The 25,790-nt window shown below is 40.0% G+C and overlaps 1 protein-coding gene across 1 annotated transcript; it reads left to right on the forward strand.

Annotated features, from left to right (window-relative positions):
* Nucleotides 1-280: 280 nt before the first annotated feature.
* Nucleotides 281-25,750, forward strand: LOC144061228 (transmembrane protein 150A). The gene is made up of 8 exons (XM_077581466.1): nucleotides 281-540; nucleotides 789-1,024; nucleotides 8,422-8,469; nucleotides 9,797-9,883; nucleotides 11,730-11,797; nucleotides 16,294-16,421; nucleotides 20,468-20,645; nucleotides 21,417-25,750. Exons 2-8 carry the CDS (start codon nucleotides 915-917, stop codon nucleotides 21,674-21,676), a joined length of 879 nt encoding a protein of 292 aa, XP_077437592.1. The 5' UTR covers nucleotides 281-540; nucleotides 789-914; the 3' UTR covers nucleotides 21,677-25,750.
* Nucleotides 25,751-25,790: the final 40 nt, after the last annotated feature.

Below are 25,790 nucleotides of genomic sequence, written 5' to 3' on the forward strand. Positions count from 1 at the left end.
AAAAATATTGTACAATAGTTTAATAAACCATACAAGGCAGCATAAATATATGGTTTCATATACAAATTCAAAAAGTAACTTAATTTGTTGCTTGGTGTTTTGATGCTAGAGAAGCGTGGAAAACTGGAAAGTTGCTAAAAAGTAACAAAAAGTGCTAAGTTACCATCAAATATCCTGAGGTCCTCCTGGTTGACTCGACAGCGCCTCCCCGCGCTACTCCTCGGCACACGCCGCCGGCACAGGTTGTGAGGGGCGGAGTCAAACAGCTGGATACCCGGGAGTGTCTCGTGGCGGCTATCATGCAGGTCGGGCTACACGTTGAAGGCAGACGAACTCCCCCTTCTTTTTCCTTCGATAACTAAATCGTCTAAGCGGGATGTCCTACTAGAAAACGACATAAAACTACCGGTTCTGCGCCCTTTTTGCATTTTTTCCGGCTATCCGAAGAGGAGAGAGGACAAGTCGACGAAAACAAAAGTTAAGAACGAAGACTTTTGTGGAGGAAAAAAATACACTTACATGAAAACATTGCGGCGGAAGGTGAGGAAAGTGTTCAGGTTTTCTATTGATGCTCGCCGTTATTTGTTGCTAGCTTGCGGCACGAGACTCCGCGTAGCATTCATCGTTTTATTCATTGCCATTGAATTAAGACGTGACTAAAATATCATGTGTGCAATGTTAACACAACACCCCTGTTTGGTAAGCGCGATTCAAGGCACCTTGTGCTCGATAAAAAAGCAGAAAATTTCTATACAAAGTAATATTGGTTTTCTTTCCCTCCTTTTCAGAAGCTGAAACAAGCCCACCGTCCTTCTAGTGTGCCCGACTTGTTAAAAAATGACTCATTTGACGCCAGTGCAGATGTCAGCCCCACACAGTTAAATGTTAGAACTACTTGAGCACATATTGCTCGGATGGTCGAAGAGGAAAAAGAGGAAAGAGGGTTCGTGGTGCCTGCTATGTCTCTGTGGGTGATCCTGCCTGTTAGCCTCCCAGCACTGACCATCACTGGGATCTGGGTTGTGTAAGTATTCACTTTTTTCTTTTTCATTTTGTACATTGTCATTGAGAACAAAAACAGTGAAAGCATTCATTTCAATCATCTGGGGTCGAAGTATGAAGTCAAGTCCCAAGGTTAGAAAATCCAGCAAAAATCAGTCAAGATCACCTAAATTAAGAGTAGATTGAGCATTTATTAAAAATCCTTCATATCCATCTTAAGGTCCAAGTACGAGTACACTTTTTGTAATTCAACTATTTTCTCACTACTCTATGATGTTTTTGCACACTAATGGGACTCTGTTGTCATTCTAGTAGGATACTAAATGTTACTGCAGGCAAAACCTGACACTACTTGACATCTGTGGACTAATAGTACTACAAGTGAAGCATTAACTAGTGTAAATCTGCCGGTATTAGTAGCATGCAGATGTCAACTAGTAACGTGTACTGATCATCATGTAGTCTACTAGTATATGGACCATAAAATGGATATCAACGATATTAAATCTGTGTTCGAATAAGGTGTATGATTACAACAAGAGTTTTCTTACTAGTGCAAAGAGTGTACATAGACCATAAAGAGGATATCAATGATATTGAATAAATACTGAAAAGGCCTCCCTTATACCTTACAAAAGTGGTTATAGATCTTTGGGGAGCTTCTTTGGAAAGGAGAAAAGGCTAATGAGAGAGAGAGCTGCATTTAAGAAACAAATATCAGAACTCTTACTTCAAATAAGGGTTTATCGCTACAGGTGATTCTCACGCACCAAGCCCGCGTCACGTAATAGGTTGAGACAGGCTCACAAATGAGGCGATGAAGCCTTCGAAACGGCTTTGGCACACTCAGTTGTGCTCTGGATTAAAGTCAAGGGAGACTATGCAGAGATTTCTAAAAAAAAAAAAAAATCACAAAATTCCTTGCATCCTTTTCCAACATCCTATATGAAGTGGCATTTTTTGTAATGATGGCGAAAAAAAAAAAAACTAAATTATGGAATGTGTTATGCATACTTCAAGATAATACTTTTTTTGCTTTGAAACAAGCGCAGACTTCCCACTAATTACAACCGCTACATTCGACGTAATGTTGAGTTGCAGTATATTTTCGGTCAATTCTTCGCTTCTATGCTAGTCTAGACTCGAGTCTACTTTTACATGAAACCGGTCCATTGGCGTAAAACAAAAGGTCAGAGAACTGCTCAGATTATTAACAAAACTGCTGCTTCCTCCTGCCTCCAAGAGAGCAACGCTGCATGTTTACCCTGAATTCCTGGGAGCCATGGCAATTGCATGTGGATTAGCTCTCCAAGAAGAAGCACTCCAGAAAATCCCCATTTAAAATAAATAAATAAATACAGTGAAATGTGCATGACAACCTGTACATCTTCTCTCTCGCTTTTTGTACACTTGAAGGGAGTGAGTACCTCCTGGTCATGTTCGGGCTGACAGCGCTGGTATTATGCCTTGTTATTAGAAGAGGAATGCAAGCTATAGGAGCGAGTCGGGGGAGAGAGAGAGAAAAATGGCCCCGATCCAAATGTTCACAGTTGTGTATGGAGAGTGCAACTTAATGTATGCACGATGTCATGTTAGTACAAGAATGGCTTAGCAAAGATTAGTATTACAATACTGTTGATGAATAGTTGAAGGCAGTCTGTCACATGATGCTGATTGACATTCGATTTGAGGTGCTGGAGCTATCCCAGCTGACAATCCAGACCAGTCAATCACATTCAGGGTTAAAAAAAAATGGTATCTTTAAAACCATGGACGATTAATAGATAGGGCACATTAAGTTGATTTTACTCATCACAAAAAGGAGGAGATGAACAGATAAATAGTGACAATTTTTGTTGGGTTGTGTAAAGAGGAAGTCTACTTCATTTGTTTGTGTTGTTGCATTGGCAAGTGTTTCCCAACACTTACTGAGCTAAGCATATATTTGACAGGAGAAAAATGTTCAAGAAAGTTTTTTGCTAGGTTAATTATGTACCTTCCTGTCATCTATTGAAAGAGCATTTAATTTTTCTTCCTGGTTTGCACTATACATCGGTGGCATAGATGGATGAACCAAGGATGCATTATTTCTTGTAATATGTCATTTTTGATAGGACGTGCAAATCCTTGTTGTTGTGGCATTATCACATCTGTGTATACAAATGTACTCTCGGGAAAAAAAGTGGTTTGGGGCATCCCTAATTTTTGGACCAATTAAAGCAACACTAAGGAACTTTTGGTTTACGTTAATTATGGCGGTGCCATATAGACAAAAGTGGTATTGTTATGTCAGAAGGAAGACCACATTTCCTATGAAGACAAGCGCACTGCGTTGCCTTTTTAGCTCGCGCCAGCGAGTAAAATCCGGGCCAATGTTGATCCTTGACTGTCCTTTCATCCGGAGTAGCTTTTGACATATGCCATAAAGCAGTCAGCACATTTGTAGTTTTTTTGTGTGGCAGAGTTCCTACCATCCTCCTCAAAGTTGCTTAGTGCCAGTAAAAATGATACAGGCCCCCTCAGGCCATGGAAAAGGTACCATTCAACTAGTTTTAAGTCGATGTTTCATCAGAAGCGTTATGAAAATATTGTATTAAGGTTGAGAAGTTCCTTAGTGCTACTTTAAGAGAAACTGGATAATTTCCCATGGCACACTGGTTATGAATCACAGACCTTTGTATAATTCAAGCCAACCTTGTGAAAACAAAAGATAGCTTAGGACACACTTTATGTATGCATGCAGACCTCTACTGTATTTATGCACGCGTGCATTTATTTCTGTCTCTGCCAAACCCAGTTTTCACCACCCTCGAAACCCAGGTTCCTTCCTTTCGCGTTGACAAGGGCGCCTTGTTTTGAGGGGCAGTCAAGGGTCTCCCCCCCCCCCCCCCTCCTGAAGAGCACAATGCCAAAGGATGTGTGACCTGTTGCATAACTTGGTTCTTCGACCGCAGGCGACAGGATAGGAGTAAAGTAAATAGTGCAGGGACATAATGTAAAGCGTGAACTGTGTGTATTGAGCAACACTTTAAACAACAGTCCGAGTTAGAGTTAGGGTTACTAAGACAAAAATAGTCAAAAATAAGCTTCAGGTTCACCTGAAAAAATGCAAAATGACAGTGACATTATCCCAAAACAAGCTTTTTTTTCACCCTCATGGCAGTTGCAGCATGATGCTTTTGGGGTTGACGAAATAAATGTCATGGAAAGCCTACTAGAACATCAGAAATGTTCGGGAGCGGTGATTAATCAGAGGCACTTTAAATGGCAACAGGTTTGTGCTGACTCATATTTAATATACGTTTGAATGTGATTGGTTAATTCTGGTCTCAAAAGATCACAAAAATATGACATTTGAACAAGGGGTGTGTAGACATTTTATCCCCACTGTAACTTTTAAACTGTTAAAAAGCCCCATTTTATGGCATTATTTCCTTTATATGTGATCATTTTTAATGGATAACTGGTTTAGAAGGAGAAGTCAAGCAAAAAAAAAACGGTGGCACCACCAGGGCCACATGAAGACATGGCGGCCCCGGGCTGGCCCGCAGGCCTCAAGTTTGAGAACTATGTGATATAATGTTGCAATGTTCGGTATATAAATAGATGGAAATAGAATTCATAGTTCATGCATCACACCCTTTCCTGTGGTTTCCCCGTGTTTTTGCACAGGCTTTTGGAACTGTTGACCGTAGCAGATTTTTCCACGAAAGAACCTCTTAAATATTCCATTTATAAAAATAAAAAAAACATGCTCCACTCCACCTCCACGTGCAGTTAAAGTTTTAACGGCCGTCGCCGAGCCACGGGAGACGATTTAATTTTGTGAACAAACCTATTATTACATCATGAGAAACTCTAGTTTGAGCTCCGTCGCATGTACGTTCATATGAAAAGCAAACCAATGGAATCATTAGTAAATGTCAGCCAGCCACGGTTTTCCTTTTCTTGTAGTTCTGCGAAGGCAATCGCTCACTAATCCCAACGTGTTTGCCAATATCCTCCTTTGTCTTTGTGAAGATGCTGTCAGCGTTCAAGCAGGGCATTTAAAAGCTTAACGGCTTTGTTAGCCAGCTACCTGGAGGCCATTTCACGCTCACCTGTGGGGTTTCCTCTTGAAAGACATCATGTCTGCCATATGGCTTATACGACTTCACGTTACCGTTCCAAGCAGGAGCCAAACACGCATTACCGAGCTTGAGGTGGAGGAGGGAGAGGAATTCGTTCACACTCGGCGGAGGCCAGTGGGTTCATGTAAAAATTTATAATAAAACATTCTTCCTTGATTGAACATTCTGTTTATTCAAGGTTGCACTTGCCTTCAGTCTTAACTGTAGCTTATCCAAATAGTTTGCATTTGTTGCAGTTCTCACTTCCTCACATGCGAAAAGATAGTTTACCTCTGTTTTAAGCAATTTTCTTAATGAGTTGAGCAATATTTTTCAAAAATATGAAACGTACTGTATGTGAACAAATCTAAAGGATTGACTTTTGTGCTTTTTTCTTCTTTTTTTTTTGTTGAGAGGAGTGGCGGATGGCAAGTTGGCAACAAAGAAAACAACAATGATAAATGAGGACTGGAAATGCCACTTGAGCTTCTTGGTGCAATATTCAAAGTACTCTTTTCAGGGTTGTAACGATACACCAAAGTTAACTCTTTGACTGCCAGACGTTTTCAGAAAAGGGATGCCGTGGGTGCCGGCCGATTTAAGCATTTTTGACTGATCTTTCAAGGTCCACAGAAAATTATGTGTTTGGACTATGGAAACACACATACTACCAAATGAAAGATTGGACTCTCATCTTTCATCAGAAAAAAGTTTGTTTCTACCTTATTCCGTTTTTCAGTAATCAACAATAGAAAATGGTTAGTTTCACCTCGGTTTGGAAAAAAACGTCTTTTATCGTCTTTGGCACTCCTCCATAGGATTTTACTAAACGTTATTTAACGTTTTTGGCAGTCAAAGAGTTAAGATCTAGTTTTGTAATTTTTTTAAATTAAAAACTAATACAATAATTGAAAAAAAAAATCAAAGAACAAGCAAAACATAATTGATAGCTTTATTATTGTTTCTTGCGTCTGATTTTGCGGCGGTTCAAACTCCATTAGTGTTGTCACTATCGATTTTTTTTTTTAATAGAAAAAATTAATCTATTGATTATTCAATCGATTAATTGACTAATCGGATAATTTTAATTTTGCATTAAAGTGTATTACAAAAGTATTTTTTCCCCCTGATTTGTGATTGGTATTCGATTCGTATGGTGATTTAAAAAAAAAAAAAAAAAAGTGAGCGGGTATTGATGCTGTACTGTTACCGGTTCGGTCATTGTTTTCCAAAGTAAAAATGGATGTTTGTAAATGTCTTATTTTGATTAAACACAGAAGATAATCAGTCTTTCATGAAGGACTACAGAAATCTTAGTAAACAATTACTGTTGATGTGCTGAAATCAGAGGATTTGGACAATTAAAAAAAAAAAAGGAACCTAACGTTTACTTAATTATTCAAATAGTTGTCGATTAATTTGATAATTGATTACATGTCGATTAATTTTGACAGCTCTAAACTCCATGCCATTTTAATTGTGACTTTACGGGGATTCAACTTCTCCTGTATATCACACAGGCCGCCATGCTTTGTATTCTGACAGCTTGCGACAACACAATCAATCTAGCCAGGCTGCATGCAGTCGTTCACGTGTGTGGAAGCAGGTGCGCATGTCAGAAGATGTTATATGGCGCGGACACTTTCAGACTTGGAAACGTTCCTAATTGGCACTTAATCTCTTGCTTGAACCGCTCTCTAAAAAAATCACAACAGAAAGTCTGCGTCTTTGATTTTTCTTCTGTCGAAAAAGAAGGTTTTGATCTGTGTAACTATGAATAATGAGGAGTTTACTGAGATCAGAAGGCCACTTGTGCTTTTGATGATTTTATGCCGTTCAGTCTCATTTGCATCTCTGCTTTGTGCGGCTGGTCCACGTATGGACAGAGCAGGAAGGACTGCAAATCAATTTGACTATGACAGCGTTAGATTACGCAACAATCTGAACAACAGTAGTTGTCATTATCTTGCAGATAAAAGGTCCTCTGGTCACTGACTTGTGAGTGATGGAACTGGTCAACGACCTCATCAAAGACAACATCACTGTTGGGTAGGCGCTGTGATTACCCGAGATTGACTCAAACCATCCATTCATACTGTATCTGTCTTTAGCCTTATCGAGTTGGGGATGGAGTGATAAGAAATGGCAGTTTGCCTTTGCCTAAAGCACGGGTGTCAAATATTGTTTTCATTGTTAGCCACATCATGGTTATGGTTGCCGTCAGTGAGCTGATCACGACGAGTAAATCACAGTTTGGTGCGTACTTTGTTGTTTGGGCACAATGTGGGAGCAAATTGCTTATCATTTATGTCAACGGGAACAGATTCAATGACCTTTTAAAATGTTGAAAAAGTTTATTTTTGGGTAATTGGATTTAGTAGTTTGTCTTTTCGGGAAATAAAGGATGCAGACAAATGTAGCAGTTTGATTCATGTGAATTCTTACTTTTTTTAAAAAATTTTTTTACATGCTGCACTTCGACTCATGTTCGCGTAAATGAGTTAACAAGTGTGCCGTTCTGTCAAAAGCATACCTTACATACTCATGATTTTTTTTCTTTTTTTTTGATGTCATCATCATTGCTCTCCTTTTTTATTTTTATTTTTTTTATATATATATATATTTTTTTGTATTTTTATTTTTTTTTGTATGTGTGTGCGTGCGTGCATTCATTAGTTCACCTAAAACCTATAAAAAATAAAATAAAAATCCCATACCGTTTCCCTAAACCGAACACTTCCAGCCAGAGTCGTGACTCGGTCAGGAGACCCGAGGAAGGACCAAAGAAAAGAAAGGAAAGTGATATATACTCATACTCATGATTTTCTTTCACGTGTGTGATGTGATCCAAAATCTTGTATTGTGTCGATTTAAAGAGGTACTTGTATATCGTTGACAAAAATGTTTGGCGTACGAAAGGTCATATTCATATTTTGTGGTGGTGGAAGAGGCAGGTGGACCCGAATGCAGGAAAAACAGCCCGGAGAACACTTTAATATCAAAAATAAAATCCATTCAAAAGCACTGCAGGCAAAGTCACTTTACGAGACATTTTCACCGAAGAACAACAGGCCACACAGAAAATGACAAGCACCCAACATGGGCTAAAACACGCATAACAGGAGAATGTTGGAAAAGACGTAAGGCAGGGGGGAGGAGCTTATTGGTTGGGGAGCAGAGTAGCAAGCGTTAGACGGCCAAGAATTCACAATTTAAGAAGCCATCTCAACAGGAAAAGGCCAAGTACGTAAACAACACCCCATAAAAGTAGTGAATTGTGGCTAATTACCCCTTTGCTCTCCTCCTCTAGGTATGCCATGGCCCTGTACAACCAGCACGTCTGCCCTGTGGATAACTGGTATGTTCATTGAGCTGTTTTTACCTTCTCTTTTAACTAATGCCATTATCTGTATGTAACCAGGCAATTATTTTAAAGTTCAGCCTCAAAAGCCAGTTTCACATGGCAACATGAAATTTGGACAAGACCGTCTGTCGTGCAAAGAACCTCAAAAAAAAAAGAAAGAAAATGGACAGAAAATCTTCCGTTTTGGATCGAAGCAGCCATTTTAAAGTCAGTTTTGGTCATTAACCAAGTATTTCTTAGAATAATAAAAAAAAAATCTCCTAAAGCCAGTTTAATTCATTAACATGAAATTTAGTAGACACGTGTATCATGTGTAAACCCTCACAGATGTCTCCAGTTCTCATGAGAAAAAAAATAGCTTGTTCGCATAATTTTTCGGGGCCTATTTTGTAGTAACATGAAATTTAATAGACATGTCATATTTCCTTATTTCGCTTCTGTTTTTTTTTTTTACTTCCTTTTCTTTACTTTATTTTCTAGTATGTTATTGCTCTGCTCGTGCCATATGTACAAATGCAATCGCGAGTGTATGCATGCATTATGCATGTAGCATTTGCTCTGTTTCTGTTGATTTGTTTATTATGAACAGCACTTTGTGCTGCATTTCCCATGCATGAATTTTGCATTATATACCGTAAATAAAGTTTCTCAAGATGCCATGTCTAATAAGACGCACGAAGTCCACCATATTGGTTTTAAAGCAGCCATTTTAGGGGTTGTTTTTAGGGCTGGGTATCGATTCTAATTTCTTGAATTGATTTGATATTGATTCACAAGAGTTGATTTAATTCACTTAGATCCGATATTGATTAATTATGGAACATCAATTCTTGAATATCAAGGACATGTTAAAAATGCTACAAACATTACGTTCAAAGTAACATTTTAAGGAGGCAGTAACTGGTTAAATGATTTAGTTTATTAATGAAAGTAACACGTATTATAATCACTTGCGTGTACATTATAAGAAAACAGAAAATTTTTGATTTAAATTATATTTTCTTATGAATTTATGTGATAAAAACATTAAAATAATCGATTCATGGTTTTATGAATCGATATGAGGCTCAACAAGGAATATCCACTCGATATCGATTTCTTTTATTTTTTTAACCCAGCCCTCGTCGTTTTGCCCATTTTCAGTGGTCCCTCCAAAACAAACTTCTCCCAACAATCCACAAAGGTTAAATCAAAGCAACTGGACCGCTCTGGCGTATTGGCGATGTTTGACCTTTTAATCCCAAAGGCTTCTACAGCGACAAACGGGGGTTTTGCTGTACAGTCAGATGTCAGACAATGACGGACCCCTCTGCCGTTCCAGGTTGTACAACCAGTCCTGCGAAGAGGAGCTGTATCTGCAGAGTGGACCAACGTTGTGCTGCACGCTCGACAACATACCTCTCATTAGGTCAGTGAGGACCCTCAATCGCCCTCTTCCCACCCCCCATCCACACTCCTGCACGTCTTCCCCTCGTCGCTGTCGTGTCTGTCTGTCTGGTGATTAAAAACAGGAACAGCAGGCCATTGTATCGCCAGCAGCCCCCCCCCCCCCCCCTCGCCGCCTTGTGGATAAAAGTCACGTGAGCTTAAAGGAGACACTTCTCCTCATGCACGTGTGCCGTATGTGTGTGCGCTTGCGTTGGGGAAAATGACTGAAGTATCCCGCCTTCCACTGTGGCTGGTCAGAGGCGGAGCCAGGCCCCATGCAATCATGTAAACACACACACTTGCAGAGCAGTCGGTTTACATCTTTGGGAACAAACCCAAGGCGCTCGCTGTTTTGTTTAACTTTCGGGCTTTTGAACTTGAAAGGCTCATTAGACCCTCGAGAGTTTTGCAGGTTTATGTAACATGTCTGGATGAAATCTTTTCAAGAAAAGCCAATAAATCACGCCTTATGTCCTGGAAGATAAATAAGAAGTGAGACCAAACAAAGGGGTTATGTAAAATGAACAGAGATATAACTACGGGGGGGCTACTTGTCTGAAGTTCTCCTAAATTGAACATGTTTTTCTTGGCCTGTGATGCGGGACTGACTCCGCCAGGTTTGGTAGAAATAGAGTTGCCAATTTCTTGCATAATTCAGCTGACAGACGGACACTGTATACGTTTTGACTTTTAAGTTCTCAACACATAACTTGAATGCAAACGGGCATAAAAGGTCAGATGCTGTTACACGGAGCGAATCTTTTGAAGTTGAACACAGTTCTCCCATTTGTTCACACCTTATTGCCATTTACGGTGGTATTGTACCAAAAAAAAGAAAGCTAAAGAAAAAGCCAAGCACATTTGGATTAATTCTTAGTTAAAAAAAAAAATATATAAAAATCAAGTGTGTCCAGTGTCCACTGTATCGGACTGTGCGTGAACTGCATGTGACTGCAGTCAGCTGAGTTGGCTTTTGGTGGGCAGCAGCTCCGGGTACAGACAGGCGGCCTCTATTAACAGACCTCCAACAAAACAATTGCTGTGTGTAAGAGAAGCTGTGTGTGTAAAAAAGAAAAAGACGTTTAGATCCTAGCTGTATAGCAGCCTTTATCACACCACTTTGGAAGAGTCACACTGTTTAATATACAGTGAAGCCACTACTATAATGGGGTTCATTGTTCGCACCCATGCTATAGCGCAGATTTTTGTACAATCGTTTTATTTTTTTATACTGTGCATGTTTTTGCAATATGTGCAGGTAAGTCCAATTTTAAAGTTGGGCGATTTCAGTGTAGCATTTCCTTGTGCCTGTCCTTGAAGTCTACTGGAAGAGTTGCATTACCATACTGCAATTTGGGATTTTAATATTAATTTAATTTATATATAGCATCTTACAAATCATGTTTATAAAGTGTTTTGACAGAAGAAAAGCATGCTTGAAACAAAATGAGACACAATCACCGTATAACAAAACGGACACCAGCTATCATATAAAGCCAATTGAAAAACTCTGGCAAAGCAAGAACTGAGACCATGAGTTCTACACTCTGTATGTGTTGTTGGTCCATGTGTACATATAAAGAGTTGCAGTTGTTTCAAAGTTGATGCTAACTGTATGCTAAAGTCCGGCTGCCCGCCGTTCAGTGTTTTGAAATATACGTTTTAATGTCTTTTGTTATATGCATAATTTTTTTTTTGTTATGCATCGGATTGACAAACTTTGACCTATCACAGCTGGGTGTACTCTGGGACTGATCGACTAACGTGGGTTCGCTGTACTTTATTTTTGTGTGTGTCATTAATGTCCATGTCCTCTGGTCTTGCAGTAAATGTGGGACACTTCCGCCGGAGAGCTGCTTCTTCAGCCTTATCTGCAGCACAGGCTCATTCATGGGTAAGGAATCATGTGCACACGCTTACACAAACTCAATCACCCCCCCCCCACCCCCCGTCATTAACGCTTTGTTTGTTTATGTCTCTTGTGATCATGACTACACCAAATTTAGCTCCTTCCGAAATACAAGTTATTTCATACTACTAGGAAAACGCAGCTTTTTACTACTAGGTGGGATTACATTGACATGATCAAACTATCGCTGTCTCTGAATTGCAATGCTTTGCACTACTTTGGGGTTTCTTTCAGTTGCTTTCACGGGAGGGAAAGAAGCAGAAGTACAGCATGATCTGACATTCTAAAGTGTCATATTTAACTCATTGATGGCCTTGAAATCGCCATGAGCACAAACACAACGGATTGCGAATGATAGCCTATTTATATGAACTGGATTGCTTCACATTTAACAAAACAAACAGGGTCAACGCAACAATTTTTTTCTTTACATCTTAAACAAATTTGACAAGACTCTACACATGACTCCTACTGCTTTTATAGTGTGTGGTGTACTCGAGATGAGCAAAATAGCAACCAACCGCATATCTACTGTCAGTTCTGAGTAGGGATTGGAATTTAGGGATTCTAATTTTATTATCGATACTGCTAATCAGTCTGATTCCTTATCGGTTCTCTTATTGATTGTCATTGGATGAGGGAATGGAATAATACAAACGATATAATTGATGTCAATGTCATATTTAATATGATAATGCAAAAGATGTTTCTGCTCACACCATAGGTAATCTTTCATAGACGTTGGGCCATCTGGCCTTCACGGAGTTTGATTGGAAGCGATGGTTATCGTTGTCTTTATTAAACTTGTGGGCCTAAAAATAAGAACAATAAATTACATGAACTTGTCAGGCTTAATTGGTTACGTAAACAAGTGACATCACCACTGTCCATAAATGAATAGCGCTGCTATAATGATTGACACATGAGACCAATGTCCAATATCCTTGCAGTATCTGAGAAATGCATTTTTTCACCCTGTAACATTAATCATTTAAGTGCTGTAGAGATGTTTTATCCAGTAATACAACAAATGTCCCTTACACACGCTCCCACCAGGAAGCAAATAAATGTTACCAGGAACTCATTCCCGCCATATGAATTACAGTAAAAACAACTGTACCCAACGACCACACACGTGCGGCAAAAGTGTGCTGCACTCCCGTAGACCCAAAGAAAATACGTATGAGATGATACAAAATCATGTGCCGGTCCAACATTTTTATTTTTTTTTGTTAGTCCACACGTGCTGTTCCTTCTGCTAAGTGCTGGTTCTGACTACCCTCATGTAGTTAATGTTTCCCAGCTGTGGCTCACACATGCTGTGTGTGTGTGTGTGAAAGTACGGAGGGAGGTTGCGGGGGTTGGTTCGTCTCCATGTTTATTCACGAGGAGTCGCCATTCTGCTATTTACAGACAGTCCCTTCCCTCCGATTGGCTGGCACCGACTGTTGCCTGAGCCTTACATTCATCTGCATTCAATGTGTATAATTTACAACATTCACTGCGCTCTTGCGGGTGCTGTTAACCCCTTCATCAACAGCAAGCATGCATTATTTTAGCTACAGCTGCTTGTTGCTGAGAACCAATAGGTTCCTTTTGTTTTTTTTCTGTTTCCAAGTACAGTTTTTCAAACTTGCTATATAAAATAAAAATGATACTGATCAAATACAGAGGCTCTTTTGATCTATTCGCTAAGGGCCACTCAGGGTAACACAATGCAAAGCGCAATAGATGGGCTAACAACTCATCTAGACAGGCAATATAACAATGCTCTTTCCTTTTCTTTTGTGCAAAACAACTATCGGTGCAGCTTATTGATCGCCAAGCAGTTGTGATCGTCTTTGTGTACAGTATATAAATATGTCTGTATAATAGTGTCAGCCAACTTAATCTTGAAGATTGTCGCTACCTACATAACTTTTTCTTTGATTTTGATTACGCTGATTGCAGAAGTTGAGAACATGCAATGCTAACGTAGAGCTCGTCGTAGAGCAAGTAGCTATGGCTCCATGTAAGTAGGTTAAGTTGACGTGGTATGTAGTCCTACTAGAGCCTGTTGTAAAAAAATCTGTGCTTTAGTTTATTAGCCTATTGATTTATATGGTTCAGGGGTGAACTCGATGAAGTGATCATTTCAGTTTGATTTTTTTTTTCCCTTGCCCATACAATCCTTCAAAGTCGATGCTTGTATTATTTGTCCGCTAGGAATAAATTAATACAATTTCATGGATCAAGAATAGAGGTTGTAATTGTAAAACATTGCTTCTTCTTTTTTTTCTTTTTTCTGGAGAGCTCAGTATTGTTCATTCGGTAATTTTACCGATTTGACATGTCATCATCATTGCTCTCTCTTTTTTATTTTTTTATTCTATATATTTTTTTATAATTGTTTTTTTTTTATGCGGGTGAGTATGTGCATGTGAGTGTGTATTCATTAGTTCACCTAAAACCTATTAAAAAATCCCATACCGTTCACCTAAACCCAGCCAGAGCTGTGAGGCCGTCAGGAGACCCGAGGAAGGACCAAAGAAAAGAAAAGAAAGGAAAGCGAAATAAAACATTGCTTCTGATAGTTTAGGCCAGCAGTATTCGCCGCAACATTTTTTAATATAATCTTAATTTGACTGTTCTGTGTGATGCGAAATGAACACGGTCTGTGCTGCAATAAAACAGATTGAGTTAAGACTACAAGGCAAGAGCTTGTCCAGAACCTTTGGATGGAGGTCAATTACACTGCTCGCCATCCAGATGGAGACATTGAATTCTGAAGGAATCTACATAACCCGTCAGCATGACGTGAACTCCAGCACACCCAAGAGAAATCAATCCACCTAAACAAAAAATGTAAACACGGATGATGCATGTATCAAACAGGCCAAATGTTTCTTATCTTTTGCATTCTGTCGACTTTTGGACATTTTACAAAAGTTCCTAAAGCCAGCAAGCTGGAACGTCCTCATCTGTAATGATTAAAAACTCATTTTGTAGAAATTGAAAAAGGTCCACAGTCGGCCAGTCTGCAGCAGAGAGACTGAAATGCTATAATCTAATGCAATAAACCGCTGTTGACTTACTTATCCCTTTAGTGAGCCAGCATGTTTCCCATTTTATACAAGAGGAGGGGAGAAAAAAGGATGAGATTGTTTACAAGGAGATGCTGCTCTGCCCCCCCCCACCCCACCCCCATCATTGCTACTTAAATCACTCTGCCAGGACTTTTTGTGCTGATGAGCCAGTCGTCGTGCAAAGTAGCCTTCAGAAAGACACATGATTCGAGCTCGTTGAGATGAATCGAATAATTGATTGTACATGAATATCAAATGATTTGTTTTGTATCTTGGCCGTTAATAACACTCCGAAGCAGAGATGAGCAATTTCGAACAGCAAAGTGTTTCCTCAGTGCGGCCACGCTTGCCATGACTACGCCGGTTTGGCGACGAGCACCCCCCCCGTCGATTCCCCCGCTCCCACAAAGGGACAGTGACAACAGTTTAGTCTGGTATTACAATATATGGGCTGCGTGTCAAGACACCAGGGGCTCCTTGTCCCCTCTCATTCTGCCACCTCGCCTCCGTGGCCCAGTTTTTACCGTGAGGCTGGTCAGCCTGCGTCAGCTGCAAAGGTTTCAGACAAAGACAAACTTGGTGGGGGCTTGCTTGTCAGCACACCAACAATACCCCCCAGTCACAGCCCATTAGCCCATCAAACGGTCATCTGAACCCTTACAGTTGTGTTTCATTTCCCTTCACCTTTTATCTTTTCTAAGACCGCACCCCCACCACTCATACTCCTTGCACTTTCCCGCCATCTAATTTTCCTGCCTTTGCGAGACTAATTCCACATCCTGTAATTTTCAATCATCTTCCAAGAAATTGTTTTTGGTCTTCTTGGCATGAACGAGGTGCGCTTGAGTCAACATTCAAATGAAAGCCAGACTCGGTGTGGTATAACAAAATGTGCGTACTGTAATCTGCTAGAGCAGTGTAGTCACTGTTTTTCTTTTTAAAGACAATAAGCAGTATAGCAGTGGTTCTCAATTTTTTTTACACAGAGTATAATCTCAACAAATAATTGTCTCTTCTTCATGTACCACCATAATGATCAACATTATTAGTGTTCAGCAAAAATTAGGCTGTTTTTTTACCCCCTGAAATTATGTATCGTCGCTATGTGAATAACACTCATGTCCATTTTTTTTTTTTGCATTTTATGTTTTTGGCATATGTGCATTCAGTTTCATCCCCAAAACATTTTTTTTTTCTAAATGAGAAAAATGGACATAAGTGTTTTTCACATGGCAGCGACAATATTTAATAGTATTATAAGCCACTATGACATGATGCACAACTTTTTATCCTTAGTGTATGTTTAGTATAATACAGCAGATTGTAAAGTGTATTTTGTACACCATGATCCAATTACTGTACTGGCGAGCGAGCCCGAACTGCCTCTATAACTGTATGTTGCTCTTTGTTCCCCAGTCATGGTGATCGTGCTGCTCCGCTACGCCCACGTCATTGAGAAGCACCAAAACTGTGTCCTCAACACGGCGAGTCTTTCCACAGGCTGGATCTGTGCCGCTGGACTCATCATGGTGGGCAACTTCCAGGTACGCTCTCTAAACCAAATGCTCCAGTTTACTGTTGACTTGTACTTCATAAACTGGGTGTAGTATTTTCAAACTAAATGATCCAGTTTACAAACTAAAGAGAAACCTACAAATGTGAATTGTCCCGAAATGGAGTCCAAATTGTATGGACTAATTTTCCGCAAAATTTCCTGTACAGTCGTTTATATTTATATTTGTGTGACAAGTAGGACTATTTCTTCAAACATCACCTTTATACAGGGATGTGATTTTTCCGCTAATTCGCGGAATTCCGCTTTTTTTATCCCCCCCCCCCAAAAAAAAAATCTGATTTTTTTTATTTTTATTTTTATTATTATTATTTTTTTTTAGTAGTAGTTCATTGTGTATGCACATGACTCCGACAGATAACATCTTCTGCTATAACAAAGACATTTGTGGTATGCTCTAATATGAGTTACTTTTCATTTGGTCATGATACAATTATTTGTTCATGAAATTTGAACTCTTCAACATTATTTATGTGTTAACTTAGTAATCACATTAGTTAGATATGATGATATTCTCAGTGATAGTTTTTAAAAGCAAAGGAAGTCCAATGTTTTTGAATGTGACTGATTTTGAGTTGACTAAAACTGCCATTTTATATGGGATAGTTCAATATACATTGAAAATTTATGCTGTTGTTTTGTCTATTTCTTTGTCATGTGAGTGCATTGAAAGTACTTAAAAACACGGAAAACCCATGAGCTCCGGGGGGCCTTGTCCCCCCACCAGGGCACTGCCCTGGACCTAGCTGGGTGCCAGCGGCCCCCAGACCCCCGGCTAAATTTTCAGATAATTTCACTTTGGTCAAATCACATCCCAGTTTATAGTTGAAGGTTTATAGATGAAGATGAGCCTAAAACACCGTGTTTTGAAATTCAAACTACTTAGAAGTCCACCGGATTGAATTTTCCTTTGTGACTATTTCTTAATTATAGTCAAACTCATGACTTGACCTTCTTTTAGCCATTATTTATACATTTCTCAATCCTCCTCCCTAATATACACTTCATGTATCTTGCATTCACAAGGAGTCGTCCATTAATGTTTATTAAAGTCTGTCTGATGGAGCTGTTCCTATCCACTTTGCTGTTGATGTTTGTTCTTTGGAAAGAATCTGCTTGGTTTAAATATTTGGAGAGCTGGCTGGGTGCCTCGATGGATGTCTGCTTTTGTGCATTTTTTTTGGGGGGGGTGGAGATGGGCACGCAGAGGGAAAGAGCATTACGGGAATGCTAAATGAAACTTCCATCTGTGATTGTGTGGAAAGAAGGAGATGTAACAACATGGAAATGCAGCAAATGGACTGAATTAACTATTGACTGAAAAACTGTTGCGACACAGTATAACTATGTTGGACTTGCTGGAATGACAATGACTTCCTCGCAAATGTTATTTTACGTCATTTTCAAGTTAGTTATTTTAAATTGTATTCTTTCATGGGTATACTCCTTGTGTTTCTCCCCATGGCTGTACATAACTTTTGGGGGGGGAATAGATAAAAAGTGTAAAAGTAGACGTGCTTATTCGGCATCTTACAGTAAAAAAAAAAATGTAGGGAATAAAGGAAAGAAATAATTTAAAAAAACAAGTAAAGTAAAGTAAACTTACGTGGAAATTCCACCCAAGTACATTTATGTGGAGTTAGTCTCACCTGGTTCCCACTTCTCCTTTGGGGCCCTCCCCCTCTGCACAAGGAGTGCGATGGGAGGCAGGTCGGGAGTGACTCACGAAGTCTGGCATCGACAGCCGAGGGTTTTTTGGTCAGACCCGTTTGCTAGAGGCTCTATCTTTAACCAAACACAGGCGCTTACACTTGCCACACGCACTCGGAATGCTTGCGGGGAAGGAAATAGAGACGCAAATGATGGTGGATAAATAGTGACACTCCAACACGGAACGCAAGAAAGGGAAGAACAGTTTGTGCAGCGCGAAAGGGAAACATTGATCAAAAAGGCGGGAGATGCCTGATGACATCGCCCGCGCTGTCGCCTGCCGTAGTTTGTTACGTAAGGTGCGGGCTGGCAGGACAGCTGTGGTGTGGCCACGGGGGCTTTCGCTGTCAGGCAGACTGACGGTTTGGGCAGGGAAGGACATAAATAGATGGAGCATGTCGCTTGTGAGTGTGGCTTTTTTTGAAAGTCCTCCTCGCACTATTACAGCGATTAAATACAATACGTACAGGCAGTACATGTAGATTTGATGGTGAAACACAAAAGACTGTTGCAATTAAGCATAGCGGTGATTTTTCGCAGAGGGGGAAGAATATATGCCAATGAGTTGTGTAAAGAATGGGTTAATTTACATCATGATGTCTTAGTGCTGCTGTTTTGGTCAGCAACTGAGTTCAAATGGCTTAAGCATTTAACTCTTAAATGTCCATGTGTAAACGGTTGTTGTTTTTTAAGAATTGAGAATTGCACTTATGACCTGTTTTTGTTGTTGTTGTTTTTTTTCTGCCGAGAACACAGCCACTTGTATATGAGAGGAATTGTATGTGTCATATTTGGATGACTGCGCTGACAGCCTCCAATATTTTAATTTGGTATTTCAGTCGTTGAACCGATGAGGCATACAGTGATAGGACCGGGCGGGTCTTTTTACATCTGAAGCCAGCTCCGCTCACATGATATGACTCAGCTGCCACCAAGAGGCTGAAAGTCCACTTGGAGAAAGTCTTATATAAATGTTATTTATCCAGCTTTGATGTCAACACCAACTCACAGCTGCGTCTGCAGACGTGACATCAGATGTAACCACGATGCTCTGAGGTCATGTCCTATTTCACTCCCTTGAAAAGTTTTAATTGTGGGCCACATTGTAGGTATGGTTTCCCTTAGCGGACAACTAAGACTGTGAAAATCATATATTAGAAGCAAATAGAATTTTGTTTAAAACATGTCGATATTTGAGTCCTCTATCTTAATGCTAATGCTAAGTGCTAACACATCATGTTTTGTGAAAATCTGTTAAGTGATGGAATTGCAATTTGTTTTCTTCCAAAATGAAAAGAATGAATCGATTTAGTAAGAAACATGAGGCAGACACTACATTTTGCTTTAGTGGGCCACAAAAAATGATGTGGCGGGCCAGATCTGGCCCCTGGGTTTTGAGTTTGCCACCACATCATCGTGTCCTTTACATGCCGTACATCACCTCCTGTATACACACACACGCTCTTTCGGTAAGTAGAGTAGCGAGGGCGTCATGCATCATTACACCTTCACTCCCTTAATGATGGCAATTAGTCACACAGGCTGGGACACCGAGCAGCAGGCTCACATGTAAACACTCATGCACACGCTTCAATTCACACGGCAATGTATGAATTATGTACTGTAGTAAGTCATCCATTCTGTTTGATGAATTATTCTTGCCATCAATGAAATACTGGACGCATAATAATATTATCTTGTAGACAAAATGAAAAGCTGTAATTTTGCTCAAGAAATATATTCATCATGTGATGCATAGTATTTTCCTTAAAGAGATGAGAGAAAAATACCTCCCTCCAAAAAAAGCACGTTGCAGTTATAGTGCCTGTTCAAAATATACAACATGCAGAGCTCACCAAAATTGACAGTCTGCGCTTCATGACACTTGGATTGCGTAATAAATTTGCCCAGCACTGTACATAAAGCTGGAAAGACGTGAAAGGCTTTGCCGTGATTGATCTTTCGCTGCGAACAAATGACAGGCCCGCATTTCATATCACACCGTCGGTAAATCTTCAAGGATTAGCCTTGTGCACAGGACTGTTCAGCATGTTCTCGCTGGGTCAACGAGGAAATAGCTTAGAAGCCTGAAGCGTCTTGCTTTTCGCTCTAATCATCTTGCAGAATTATGCGCCCAGTCGCACCTTTAGTCTAGACTGCACAGTATTCAGAGAAGCGTCTGAATTCTGGAGAGCAGGTGTGATTTATTTATTTTTTTTTCAGCTTTCATTTGCAGGTACAGTGGACAGCAACACATCAAATGATCAATGTCTGTGGTCCAATACTTTTGTGATCTCCATCTGCTAGGTGGACTATGCCAAAATTCTCCACTATGTCGGAGCGGGCATCGCCTTCCCCACCAGTATGCTGTTTGTGTGCCTGCAGTCGGCGCTGACCTACCGACTGGCCAAGACGCAGGGGGAGTACAACGTGGCACACCTCCGGCTCTGCATGACCCTGCTCGCCTTTGTCGCCCTGGTGCTCAGTATCCTCGAAAGCCACTTTATTAACCAGCGATTTGTGTTTATTTTGTACTTCGTATTCATATAGTAGAGAGTTTTAGTATCTACTTCTCGTCAAACTTTTTGACAGGTGTGACATCACTTCCTGTCCCACCCCTTCACGACCGTTCTAAGTCCAGACCCTTCACTCCCAGTCTAAGTCCTGCCCCTCACTCCCAGTCCTGCCCCCTTTACCCATATATAGGCAAGTTTTTTCCTATGACGTCATATTTCCTACCCCACCCCTATGCCCATATATGGACTTCCTATGATAGAATACTTCCGGTGGCTGAGATTTCCCAACATGTATTGTTTAGACCCCCCCCATATGGCCAAATATGGACTTCTTGTGACGTCAACGTGTCCATATTTGGGTAAAAGGGGCGGGGTCTGAAATGAGTTAGACTGGGTGTAAAGGGGCGGGACTTAGGCCGGAAGTGAAGTTGCAATACAGGAATTGACGGCACACCGAAGTAGATACTCAACCTCTCTTATAGTGATTAAAAAAAAAAAGATTGATGTTGAACTATGTTACCGGTTCAGTCATTGTTTTGCAAAGTAAAAGCAGATGTTTGCAAATGTTTTATTATTTTGAATATACACAAACAGAATATTTACTCTTGAGAGGCTGAAATTTGAAAAAGAACAAGGTCTCTAAATGAGTCATCAATTATCCAAAATAATAATGATGCTAATCGATGACTTGTCGGTGGCGCCTCTAGTTGTCTCCAAAAGCTCCTTAATGGCGTTTCCAGGCGGCGTGTTTTTCTGCCAGGAGAGCTTCATCCTCCAACACGCCTCCGCCATCTTCGAGTGGGTCTTCTGCGTCATCATCATGCTCTTCTACGGGACCTTCGCCTTCGAGTTCGCCGGCATGTCGGGGGACACCGTGGCGGTGCTGGCCCGAGGGGGCTCCCTGGGGGACGCGGGGAGGGAGCACAAGATGGACGCGCTTGGGCCTCCGCTGCCGCTGCCGCTGCCGCCACACCAGCCCGAAAACATGTCCATCCTGTAAGGCCAGACATGCTCGGCCTGGATTATCCTTCCCAGACGGGGTTGTCAAATCAGTTGAGTCACTCAATCACGTGACGATTTGAACAAAGACAAACCCCCAGTGGAGAGCTTTTTTTGTCATTGCGTCAGACTTTTCGCCTGTCTGCATTTTGCACACGTGTGAAACCAAATTTTCCATCCATCCAGCCAGCCTGCCTTCAGTTATTAGCAGCGGAAAGCCAACGCTCGCATCAGATTCTGAAAAATCTGTTGTCCCCCCTCTCCCGCCCTCGTCTCAACAAGTGACCTTGGACGATTTCCTCTTCAGGTGATTGCAGCGAGGCCTTTTTCATTTCATTTGGTGAGTGCGCGCATGCTAAACAAGAGGCTGCTGGACAGCCGCAGCTGAAAGTAGAATGCGCTGCGCCGTATTGTCTGCTGCTTACGAAGACGGTCAGGAGGGAAGCAATAAACTCTTCGTGTTGTTCGACAGACGAGTATGTAACTGTTACGTGAATACTGCTACATAAAAAAAGGGGACCTGGTATGTGTTTTTGTTCATAGTTTGTTTCGGATCATGTCATCCACTCGTGTTACTGGGGCCCTTTTGAATTGCCCAAGGTCGTAATGCTAAAATAGATTCATAATTAACACGGCCCAATAGAAGAAGAGAAGACATTTCTATTTCATTTTTTCCCTTCCTTTACCACCACTCGCATGTCAGCAAAATAGTAACATTTCAATTTATAACGCCCCAAAGAATCATGATCATTTAGTTAACAATGGCACCAACTGAATCACAATTGTTTGCTTCCACTTCAAGGTCAGTTTAGTACTTGATTGCTCTTGTTTTGTTTTGCTTTTGTGTGAGACCCATAAATCCAGAAAAATCCTTGACTTTTAGCTATGTCACCAGCCTTTTATTTTGTATTTTTTAATCTGGATATAGAATATAAATCAGTACATACGGTGCCTTGCGAAAGTATTAACCCCCCTTGAACTTTAATTTTTTTTTTTTACCTTTTGCCACATTTCAATTTTCAAACGTAAAGACAGAAAATTTTATATTTTTTTCCCACGTGAAGAATCAACACCAGGTGGGACACAATTATGACATGGAATAAAATTATAAGACATTTAGAGCTTCTTCTTTTTTTCAAACAAATAACTGAAAAGTAGGGTGTGCGAAATTATTCACCCCCTTTTCTCTCAGTGCAGCCAACAGACTCACATGTCGTACTTTTCTTTTTTTTTTGTAAAAAAAAAAAGTGTACATTTCATTCCAATTTCCAATTGTGTTTTTCTATTCTTTTAATTTCCTGATCATAAAATGGCCACAAGAAGCCCATCCCTAAATTTTCTAGATTCATGTTTGAAGCCTGAAATTCGACAAAAGGTCAAAAAGTTCAAGGGGGGGCTAACACGTTCTATAAAAAGTGATCAAAACTGATACTACCTTGGAAAATTCTGGCATGTTCAGGCTGTGTAAAAGGGGCTTTAGTCCCAATCAGTTTGCTGTTTACAGAAGACACATTTCCACCCACCGGTGCATAACAGGTCCCCTTTAACACAGCAAATGTTTGTTCACAGCGCCATCCCTATCACTGTCTGTTTGTTCTCATGTCCTCCAAGTACTGCCGCCACCTCACAATGCAGACGGTTGATTGTCCAAACGTTGCCAACAAACCTCCACCACTATACGGTTCTCCGCCAAAGACGCGTAGACACGACGCAGAGTCCGCAAGTCCTGCACGCTCCATCCGCATACTGTAAGCTTCTTACCTTCTCCAGTATTCTTCATAGAGGCGATAGCGGCCATGTTACTGTCAAGTGTGCCAAATATCAGTGCGTACCTGTGGCCTCGGTGCTAATGACAAGCCTCTCGCTCTAGTCTCTAGATCGCTGATTGTAACATTATCACGCTCCTGAAAAGCAATATTGTACATTCGTTTTTAATCAGTATTGTGTTACAGAATGTCACCGGACACAACGTTGGGTACACCACAAACACGTCCCGTACAAAGATTACGACACTTTTACCATGACTTTTAAGTTTTCAGTGTTTGGGCAAATTTACAGAACATTCCCAGTTTATCCGCCTGTGCCTTTTTACACAGAACCCGATTTCCCTTTCACACGGTTGTCGTCTCACTTTTGTTGCAAATCTGGCACTGCCTCTCAAAGGCGATTGCACCAGTATGTGATCGCAAAATGGCAGCAAATGACCATGAAAGGGAAAAAAAACAAAAAAACTTTTGATAGCATATAATTTTTTAAGTAGCACGCAGTCATTTCTAGGTGTACCTAATGTTGTGGCCTAAAATAACGCCAACATGTTTTTAAGACATTTTTCAGTCATCTTTATTTTCTTCCATTTATTGACTTAGTCGGACATAATATGCTACTATGCTGTACTCTAAGGTGTGCCTACCAAAATGACCTATGCAGCTATTGTCACACTTGTAACGCGTTTTAATTCATATTCATATCAGTCATCATCATTCCACACTTTGGTCACTTATTTATTTTCATCAGTACACTGAATTGCGTGTGACTCAACTGGAATTGACTTGTTGTCCCTTGCTCCCTCTACCGGTCAAAAGTTGTAATTGCAGAAGCTTGGTCTTACCTTTTTTTATTCAAAGTCCTTGTGTCCTCGCTCATTTGTCTTGAACCACTTAAAAAATGACCACAAAACGGCTCTAAAAATGTTAAATATACATTATTTTCTATTTTAACAAGCCTGAAATATACAGATCATTTTTTTTTGTTTTTAATAATTAAAGGCCAGTATGTTTACTTAACTAATTTTTCATTGGGAGGAAAAAAACAAATCTAATATCCATAAAATACATTTAAAGGAATATTTGTTCATATTTTTTTGTGTGTGTCTTATTTATATATAAAATTTTAAAACCATAGAAAGTCCTGGTGACAAAAAAAAGCCCCTTTGAAAAAACATTTTGTTTATTGGATGGCACGTTTTTTTTTGTTTGTTTGTTTTTTTACTCCGTTCAAAACGTGCAGCAGCAAAGATTTTACTATTTTTCGCCAGGGTGATTCTTTGTGAAGAATATTTTTTTACTATTGATGTACAAAAATGTCCCAAATTACCTTTTTAGTTCAAGATTGTAATATTTTGTTGTATTTATCTACCAGATGGTGCCAGTTTTCCCAATTTAAAGCAGGCAGTTGTAAAAATGTCATACAACTTTTACTGGTTTATCGCAAAGTTAGCTCGCCACTGAAATCATAAGCATACTTGATTTACAAAAATGTCACACATTTTCCATTTGGATTTCAATTTTATATACTTTCACCAGATGATGATGCCACTCCCCTTTATTCAAAGCATGCAGAAGTGATGTCTCGCTACTGAAATAAGCGTGTCACTGTATGTACAATGTACTCCACCTTATATCTTTTCTGTTAGCTTTATAATTTTCATATTTGTCCACCAGATGGTGCCCTCATTCAAAGCATGCAGCAGTAGAAAAAAAAATCCCACATTTGTACTGTTTTCCTGCCTCAATTCTAAAATAAGCGTCCTTCATGACCCTATCCATAGTTAAGAATTCTTTTGATTTCTATATTGCCCACCAGATGGTGCCATTTTTTCCAAATCATTTCTGCAAATATAAACATTTTTTTCGCCCCCACACAATATAATTTTCTTCTCATTTACTGACTCATCTTTGCACTCAGGAAAATGTTAGGACACAATTCACCTGCTTCTGTTCTGTTGCCTTCTGCTGTTGAAAACCCGTTGTGTACATCTTTTTTTATGGTTCATAAGCAAAAACATTCCCGCCTTGTTAGCTCCTTGGGCCGCTAAGCCACATCATGTTAAGTATTAGCAAAGCTATCATGCAATCATTAGTAGACTCCGGAATAATTAACCTGTAAACCTCACATTGATCAATATTAAGTCTCTATACTGTGTGTGTATATTCAGTACTCAATTATGCTGCCTACGTGCCTTATTACTTTGATAAAGCAAACCAAAGAGGTTGACGTTGTAAATTCTATTTTGATGATTGTATCCTGTGCGTGTGTCTATGCCTTAATGTTCAACAAATAAACCCTTTTAAATAAATATTCTTTTTTCCCCCCCTCCCCTTTATTGCACAAAAACG

Source organism: Vanacampus margaritifer, chromosome 12 (assembly GCF_051991255.1).
Source record: "Vanacampus margaritifer isolate UIUO_Vmar chromosome 12, RoL_Vmar_1.0, whole genome shotgun sequence".
Classification (NCBI taxonomy): Eukaryota; Metazoa; Chordata; class Actinopteri; order Syngnathiformes; family Syngnathidae; genus Vanacampus; species Vanacampus margaritifer.

Coding starts and splice junctions, on each gene's coding strand:
- LOC144061228 (XM_077581466.1), top strand. CDS start 915: ATGGTCGAAGAGGAAAAAGAGGAAAGAGGGTTCGTGGTGCCTGCTATG. Junction 1,025..8,421: donor ATCACTGGGATCTGGGTTGT/GTAAGTATTCAC, acceptor CTCCTCCTCTAG/GTATGCCATGGCCCTGTACA. Junction 20,646..21,416: donor CTTTGTCGCCCTGGTGCTCA/GTATCCTCGAAA, acceptor TGGCGTTTCCAG/GCGGCGTGTTTTTCTGCCAG.